This window comes from Olea europaea, chromosome 10 (genome assembly GCF_002742605.1).
Source record: "Olea europaea var. sylvestris chromosome 10, O_europaea_v1, whole genome shotgun sequence".
In the NCBI taxonomy this organism is placed as follows: domain Eukaryota; kingdom Viridiplantae; phylum Streptophyta; class Magnoliopsida; order Lamiales; family Oleaceae; genus Olea; species Olea europaea.
The window spans coordinates 40,948,153-40,957,518 of record NC_036246.1 but is presented as its reverse complement, the minus strand read 5'-3'; the positions used below and the strand labels follow the sequence as shown (position 1 = coordinate 40,957,518).

The 9,366-nt window shown below is 36.9% G+C and overlaps 1 protein-coding gene across 1 annotated transcript; it reads left to right on the top strand.

Annotated features, from left to right (window-relative positions):
* The first annotated feature begins 4,393 nt into the window (after nucleotides 1–4,393).
* On the top strand, nucleotides 4,394–5,347 carry LOC111400665. The gene is made up of 2 exons (XM_023028059.1): nucleotides 4,394–4,543; nucleotides 4,610–5,347. Exons 1-2 carry the CDS (start codon nucleotides 4,394–4,396, stop codon nucleotides 5,345–5,347), a joined length of 888 nt encoding a protein of 295 aa, XP_022883827.1.
* The last annotated feature ends 4,019 nt before the right edge of the window (nucleotides 5,348–9,366 follow it).

Below are 9,366 nucleotides of genomic sequence, written 5' to 3'. Positions count from 1 at the left end.
TATACGGCGCAAGGAAATTTTATATTCGGAAGGGGTACAAAAGTTGGTTTACATATATGAACGAGCTTCTTAGGATGGCAGTTGTGATAAGAGGGTACAAAAGTTGGTTTCTACAGATATGAACGAGCTCCATAGGATGGTAGCTGTGATAATAGGTGCTGAGTTGTTTGTTTAGGATGTGGACCAATCTTGCTTACAAAATCTCTCTCTCATTCTTTCTTCCCCCTTTCTTGTCCTCCTCTGTCTTTTTTCAGTTCTTACTTTGTCAAAGAAATTTTAGTTGGTTTTCTTTAATTAAACTTTTCAATTTGTTTTTATTGATGGTTGATGCATATTTTGGGAATTTGCTAGAAGATCCTAGAATTGCTTGGCAAGAATATCCTAGAATTGTTTGGCAAGCAAGAATAATAAAAAATCAGAATTATCTAGAATTCACTAGAGAAACTTGAGCACTAAAAAAGCTTGTGTGGTTTGTAGGCACATGTAAAATTATCTAGAAGAAATCATATATAAGTTATGGTCTATAAATAGGCTATGAGTCTTTTATTTGTATGTAAAAAAAAAAAAAAACCATTGTAAGCAAAAGCCATTGTCATTCTAATAAAGTTCCTTTCTCCTATCCACTTTGTCTGCTAAATTACTTTCTATCAAAATCTTTCATACTACTAACTTCCAACAAAAGACTAACTATTTTCTACCTCCAAAATTATCCCATACAAAATATATTGACCCATCTATTTTAATCTCATCACTACAAGAAAAATCATCAGTGGTATCAGAGCTACGTTCGATTGATATTGGGCGTAATCAGATATTACGGCAGACGCTTTCCGTTCATCCATCTCTATTCCAACATTTAATGGAGACAACTATTACTTTTGGTCCATCAAAATGAAGACCTACTTTTGTGCGCAAAATTTATGGGATGTCGTCAATGATGAGTATATTAACCTAGATGACATTTCCACTCTATCTATCGCACAAAAGAAGGAATTTAAAGATAATCGACAAAAAAATTCTCTAGCACTACTTGTTCTACAAATGAGCTTGATGGACACTTATTTTTCAAGAATCATGGGAGTCAAAACAGCAAAAGAAGCTCAGGATAAACTAAAGGAGGAGTTTCACGACAGTGACAAGGTATGTACTTGTCGTCTTTAAACTTGAAGAAGGAATTTTGAAAATTTAAAAATGAAAGATTCTGAAACCGCAAAAGATTATTATTCAAGAATAGATGAAATAGTAAATCAATTAAGATCTTATGAAAATGATGTTCCTCAAAAGAAAGTCGTTGAAAAAGTTTTAATTACTTGCACAGAAAAATATGATCCAAATATTGTGGCTATTGAGGAGTCAAAAGATAAAGATAAGTTGGCAGCTTCAGACTCAATGGGTTCACTAGAAGCACATGAAAAAAGATTAGAAAGACGTTATGATATTAACATGGAAAACGCATTTCAAATTAAAGTTAATATGCGGTTTCAGAAATCTAAAAAAGGTGGGAGAAAATTTTTTAAAAAAAATTGTAAAAAATAAAGAAACTCTAGGAAAAGAATTTAATAAAAGCGGCTTCAGAAATCTAAAGAAGGTGGGAGAAAAATTTTTAAAAAAAATTGTAAAAAATAAAGAAACTCTAGGAAAAGAATTTAATAAAAGCGGCAAGTATCCTTCATCTGGTATATGTAAAAGAAAACGTCTTGGTTTAAAGAAAAATCACAGTGTTGTTATTGTAAAAAATTTGGTCATGACGAAAATTTTTGTCGTTCTAAACAAAATCATCAAGTTAATTTCTCTGAAAAAAAGGATATAGAAGAAAGTTTATTTTATGCCACTAGCAAAGATGCATTTGATGACAAACTGGATACGTGGTATCTAGACAGTGGTTGTAGCATCTTGATAAAATCAAGGGAAAAATCAAGATTGGCAATGGAAATTTTATAGGGGCGACAAGTAAAAGCACTATTGATGTTGACACAAAAAAGGGTAAGAGATACATCAATGAAGTCCTCTTAGTCCCTACAATAGATCAAAATCTATTATGTGTAGGTCAAATTGTGGAGAAATGATATACATTACATTTTGAAGGAGATTCTTGCACGATCTATGATAAGAAAGATAAAAAGATGCTTTCCAATCTAATGGAGATATGCAAACAGTGCAGCAATGATGGCACAAGTGAACGAGCCATGGTTATGGGACTAAAGATTTGGACATTCCATTTCCATGGGTTGAAGATCCTATAGCAAAAGAGCATAATAAGAGACTTACTAATCATAAAAGAGATTGATACAGTCTGCGAAGGATGTTTGCTCGGGAAACAATACCGCCAACCATTTCCATCCAGAAAATCTTGAAGAGCTAAAAAGTCATTAGAGCTAATACATACAGATGTATGTAGTCCGATGCGTACTCCATCACATGGGCAAAACATGTACTTCATTCTCTTCATTGATAACTATGACATGGATATATTTCTTACGTGAAAAATCCCAAGTATTTGAGATTTTTAAAAGTTTCAAAAGTTATGTTGAAAAGCAAAGTGGATGCAATATCAAAACTATCAGAAGCGACAGAGACAAAAAATATACATCAAATGAATTCAATAAGTTTTGTGAAGACGAAGGAATGGAGCATCAACTCACAGTTGGATACGCTTCTGAACAAAATGGCTTGTCAGAAAGAAAGAATAGAACAATAATGAAGACAGCTAGAGCTATGCTAATGGAGAAAAGTTTTCCAGAAACTTTTTGGGCAGAAGCAGTAAGCACTGCAGTCTACCTACTAAATCGATGTCCAACTAAAGATGTGCAAGATAAAACGCCAGTGGAAATATGGAGCGGACGAAAACCTTCAGCAAAGCATCCCAAATTTTTTGGCTACATCTGCTACACACATATTCCATAGGAGAAAAAATGAAAACTAGATGAAAAAAGCAGAAAAATGAATTTTCTTAGGTTATAGTACTCAATCAAAAGGCTATCGAGTATTTAACCTAAGAACAAAGAAGCTGATTATAAGTCAAGATGTTAAGTTTGATGAAGATGCCACCTATAACTAGGAGACTAGTCAAGTCGAGAGAAAAGCTATCAGCATCCTTACACAACCAGAAAAGCATAAGGGTGACGTTGAGGAGAACAATCAACCAGATTCCCCACAGCAAGCAACAATTGAAAAACCAGTTGACTCACCAGAATCGTTACCAAGAAAGACATGAAGATTATCGAAAATATATCAAAGCTGCAACTTGATGATTGTTGCAACCTAAAAGCTATGAAGCAATTTCAAAACAACCAGAATGGAGAAATGCTATGGATGATCGTTGCTCCATTCGCATGTCTTGACATTATAAGGGCGTTGATTGCGCTAGCTGTACAGAAAAAGTGGAAGATTTATCAGCTAGACGTTAAATCAGCATTTCTTAATGGCTATCTTGAAGAAGAAATTTATATAGAACAACCTCAATGGTACATGGTGCGAGGAAAAGAAGATAAAGTTCTCAAACTAAAGAAAGCCCTATACGGATTAAAATAAGCTCCACGAGCGTGGTATAGCAGAATAGACAATTACTTCACTGAGTAAGGATTTAGGAAGAGCCAAAGTGAACCAACTCTATACATCAAAAATTAAAGTACAAGCAGTACACTTTTAATCTCTTTATATGTTGATGATCTCATCTATACAGGGAACGATGAGAAGATGATTGAGAAATTCAAGGAAGATATGATGAAAACGTTCGAGATGACTGATCTGAGATTAATGCACTATTTTCTTGGGATCGAGATAGTTCAATTTAAAGATGGGATCTTCATTTCTCAGAAGAAGCATAACACTAGTCTATTAACGAAGATCAAGATGGAAGGTTGCAAAATAGTAGCAACACCTCTGGATAGCAACAAATCACTTAAAAAAGAATATGGCACTCCAAAAGCAGATAGTTCACAATTTCAAAACTTAATTGGAAGTTTGCTCTATTTCACAGCTACAAGCCCAGACATAATGTATGCAACCAGCCTACTTTCAAGATTCATGCAAAATCTAAGTCAAGTTCCATAGTGAACTGCAAAGAGAATACTAAGATATCTCCAAGGAACAAAAGACTATGGAATAAGGTATCGGTCTACGTCTAACTCAAGACTACTTGGGTATACCGATAGCGATTGGGCAAGATCAATAGATGATCTGAAGAGCACATCAGGCTACGCATTCACACTGGGTTCCAGAATATTCTCTTGGGCATCAAAGAAACAAGCAACGATTGCACAATCATCAGCTGAAGCAGAGTATATTGCAGCAGCAATAACAACGAGTCAAGCTATATGGTTAAAATGTATACTTGAAGACATGGGATAACCACAAAATAAAGCAATAGAGATCTACTGCGACGGCAATAGAAATGGCCAAGAATCCCGTATTCTACAGCAGAATCAAACACATTAGCATCAAGTACCATTTCATCAGAGAAGCTGAAGCAAATAAAGAGATAGAGCTCAAACATTGCAAAAGAAGTATGCTTTGTATGGCCCGACTCCATTTCGATATGAGGGTTTTTTGCCACTTGTGGAGGCAGCATGGAGATTGGGAGATAGTGGTTTGATGTTGGGTGGCTTAGAAAGTGTGGAATAAAGAGATTTTTGGGAGGGTTGATAATGTTATTTTGGAGTTAGAAGAACGTGTGGAGGCTCTCGATAGCAGGTTACAAGTTGCATTTTCTAATGAGGCAGAACAAGAATACTTGATTTCTAAAATTGAATTGGAGGAATGGCAAAGAAGAGAGAAAATTAGATTGTCCCAACTGGCAAAAAAGAAATGGTTGTCTGACGGTGATAACAATTCTAAATTTTATCATGCTGTAGTCTCGCAAAGACGAAGAAAATCAAAGTTAAATCAGCTGAAGCTTACAGACGACACTATTCTGTCGACTCCGCAGCAAATGCATGCAGAAGCTGTGAAATATCTTCAGATTGTTCTTACGAGCGAGGAAAGTAAAATTGTGCTAGATTTATCTCATATCATTGAGTCTGCAGTTTCTCAAGAGGGAGGACGGATGCTATGTACTTTGCCGACTGAAGAGGAGGTTCGAACTGCAACTCATTCGATACCTATGGATAGCGCACCTGGGCCTGATGGATATGGATCAGCTTTCTTTATCAAGTGTTGGGATATTATTAAAGGGGACCTAGTGGAGGCAGCAAAGGAGTTTTTTGAAAGAGGGGTGTTTCCTCGATTTTATACATCATCCTATTTAGTGTTGATCCCAAAGGTGGAGAATCCTAGCGGTTTTGATAAGTTTCGACCAATCAGTCTTTGCTCTGTTGTGTACAAAATATTTTCAAAGATTTTGGTATAGAGAATGAGTATTATACTTTCTAGGATTATTTCTCAAGAGTAAGGAGCCTTCATTCCAGGTCGAAGTATTTTTGAGAACATTACACTCACTCAAGAATTAGTGAACTCTCTCAATAAAAAGGTTCGTGGTGGAAATGTGATGATTAAAGTAGATATAGCTAAAGCATATGATAGGGTGGAGTGGCATTTCTTACTTCATGTTTTATCATCCTTTGGGTTCCCAACGAGGTTTTGTAAATTAATTGAACAGTGTATATCCACACCATAGTTCTCAGTGATGATGAATGGAACCATGCAAGGTTTTTTTAAATCATCGCGTGGTCTTCATCAAGGAGATCCTTTATCCCCTTATTTGTTTATTATCATGCAAGAGGTGTTGACTAGACTGCTGAAGAGGGGTTTTGAGGAAGGACGGATTGGGTGTTTCTCACACCCTAGTGGCGCGACTGCGATAACTCATTTGATGTATGCTGACGATTTAATCATTTTTGCCAATGGAGGGAAAAGGTCTATCAGAGAGCTCATGAAGGTTCTAGGGCTATATGAGAGCTGGTCTGGTCAAAAGATCAACAAGGAAAAGATTGCTATTTTTTTTTCCAAAAAATTGTTCAGTGACTCGAAAAGGAGTCGCACTAAGGGAGAGTAGTTTTAAGGAGGGTCAATTTCCAGTTATCGACTTGGGTGTTCCAGTGGTCCAGGGTTGTTTAACTGCCCGCCATCTTGAGCCCTTGGTGGAGAAAATCAGAAAGAAAATTGCAGGTTGCAAGCTTCAATTGCTATCGCAAGGGGGCAGATTGGTTTTACTTCATCATGTTCTCACGTGTATGGCTACCCATTTGTTGTCTGTGTTGAATGTTCCAAAATCTATTTTTAAGAGACTCAATTCCATCCTCTCATCTTTCTTTTGGGGTGAGGTTAATGGAAGGGCTAGAAAGAAATGATATTCTTAGGATAAACTTTGTAAACCAATGGTGGAGGGAGGGATCGGAGTTAGGTAATTTGAAGATGTCCAGCGTGCCCTACACATGAAGTTTGCATGAAAATTACTGTCATCAGATTGCTTATGGGCAACTTTTTTTCGGGCAAAATATACGAAGCATGGTTTGATTGATGTCTCCAATTTACGCTGTATAGATCTTGATCCTAGTGCTCTATTGTGGGATGCATCCCTGATGTGATTAATAGTAGTCAATGGCGGATTAGGGAGGGTTCTATCTCGTTCTGGTATGCTCATTGGTTAGATGACGACCCTTTGTCACGGGACGCATCACATATTGATCAACCAACTCTTAGAATCAATGATATTTGCTTGGATAGTTGTTGGAATATGCATCAATTACTGCAACTTGTAGCGGAAGACAAAGCCGCTAGTGTTATGGCTAAGGTGAGTAAATGTAGAGAGGGGGATGATGTTCTTATTTGGAAACCGAATAGTCAAGGAACATTCTCTTCCAAGAGTGCATGGGACATGATTAGAGTTCGGCAGCCCCAAACCTCTTGGGGTAGATGGGTATGGCATTTTGCACTCCCAAAAAGAATGTCAGTGATAATGTGGAAGGCTTTTTCTAAAGCTTTAAGTGTTGATAGTAGAGTTCGGCAAATGGGTGTAGCCTTAGCTTCTCGTTGTGATTGTTGCCTAACGGGAAATGAAGAAACACCCAACCATGTTCTTAGTATAGGTGAGGTGGCAAACGAATTTTGGAGGAAAGTTTCAGTGGCTTTGGGTATTCGGTGGAGATCTAAACAAAACTGGTATGATAGAATAAATTTATGGTGGGCCATTGCAGGTAAAAAATCATAAGTTGGGTACTTACAAGGGTTACTTCCAACTATACTGATGTGGAGGCTATGGATGAGACATTGTAAAGCTAGAATGGAAGGTGTTCATGAAACTTGGAGCAGATTTTTCGTTTGATTAAATTCTGGCTGCAACATGTGTCATCCAGTTTGAAAAAAGAACGAGTTCTCTCGTGGTCAGAAGAATTACTTCTTAGAAACTTTGATATTAGTCCAATGGTGAATCAGGAGAGACCTCTTCGGATTGTTAAATGGGCTAAACCGACGGCGGGCAAAGTAAAGCTAAATGTAGATGGAAGCTGTCTAGGCAACCCAAGTATGGTTGGTGGTGGTAGGATTGTAAGGGATGAAACGGGCAGGCTGATAGCAGGTTTCTTTTCTTTCTTTAGATATGGCACTAACAATGAGGCAGAGTTGAGAGCGCTTACTGATGGACTGACCTTGTGTTAGGATTTGGGATTATATCAAGTGGATATTGAATGTGATTCGTTGTTAGTGGTTTCCTAGATTCTGATAAGAAAATGTACGTTATGGTACTTGTGGGATTTTTGGGAAGTTCTCATAGACCTTCTCAAGAAGTTTGACTTTCACATCATGCATCAGTATAGAGAAGCTAATCAGGTTGCGGATGAGCTGGCGAAGTTAGGAGCTAAGGGGAAGACAAAACGATTCTTATCATGTATGGAACTACCAAAGTTTTGTCGAGGGTTGATCCATCTAGACAAGATGGGTGTGGTGTACATTCGTCAAAAAAGATAGGCTCTTTTCCGTTGTTTGATTACATTGATAGGAGTAGAGATTATTCATTATTTTTTATTGATTGATTGGTTGTTATTACGGTTTTCCTCCGCCTTAAGTGAGGGTTGATATGAATAAATGCTTGATGGGCTTAAAAAAAAATAATAATAAAATAAAATAAAATAAAACCTCATTGTAAGCAGAAGCTATTGTTATTCCAATAAAATTCCTTTCTCCTACCCACTTTGCCTACTAAATTACTTTATATCAAAATCTTTCATATTACTAACTTCCAACAAAAGGCCAATTATTTTCTACCTCCAAAATTATCCCACACAAAACATATGGAACCGTCTAATCTAACTTCATCACTACAAGAAAACCATCAGTTTTTTTATTGTGTAGGGAAGAATTTGATGTCTTTTCTCGCAAGGTTATAAGATTTGGGAATCTCTGTAAGGATGCACAAATTCACAACTTCGATAGATTCTTTTCAAAGTGCATTGGGATATATTTCATATTTATTGCAAGTTATTCTTTTTTTTTTTTTTTTTGATATCCAGGTATCCACCTTACAGTGACTAAATCCTGGAGTCTACACCTTGACCTCTCAAGCTGCAGACAGGTTAAACCGCAGGTTGTGCCCTAAACTGACCAGTGCTCAAGAGCCCCCCAACTGATACGCCAAAGTGTCAAGCAAGTCGTTTCCTATCTTTGCACCTTGCTTTCCAGTAGAGCTCCTGCCTTTTAGGATAAATCCTGCCTTCCAGAAAAATATCTGCCTTCTAAGAGCCTTCCAGAAATCGAACTCATGACCTCTGATCTGCCAGCCTTGAAGAGCCCTCATCTTTACCAGTTGGGATGTGCCCTGGGGGGCATATTGCAAGTTATTCTTGTCTTTAGAAGTTGAAGAAAGATATTCACCAAAATGACTTACATGTTAGGTTGGATTCAGATCTTGATGTTCACAAACAACTAAGAGAAGAGGCCAAAACGACAATTCAAGAGTTAACCTCTCTAACTCAACATACTTCTGTAAGTTAAATACTGTACCAGAGCTATTAAAACTAGAATTAAGATGGAAAATATGAATGAAGATAGTTTGCCAGGTCGTCTCACATGTCAAACAAACATATGAAATTGACGGAGATCCATAATGAAATTATATTGAAGACTTGCTAAATTTGAATACTTATTTTGGGTAGAGAAATTAGGACTTAGCTTGAAAGATTTTCTTATTGTGTTTCCTACTTGAACTAGGTTAATCAAACACCAATATGTATAGAGGGTTAATTTGTTTAGAACTAACTTTGATGGTATGATTATTGAATAATGTACAATTTCTCAATTTATGTGTTTCTCTCTTCCTCCTTTTCTTACCCTCTCTCTCTCTCTCTTCTCGTCCCATCCCCTTCACTGCTCTTACTTCTTCCCCTTTCTCCATTTCTCCTATCTTCTTATATAGCCCCTATTTGGTGCCCATTG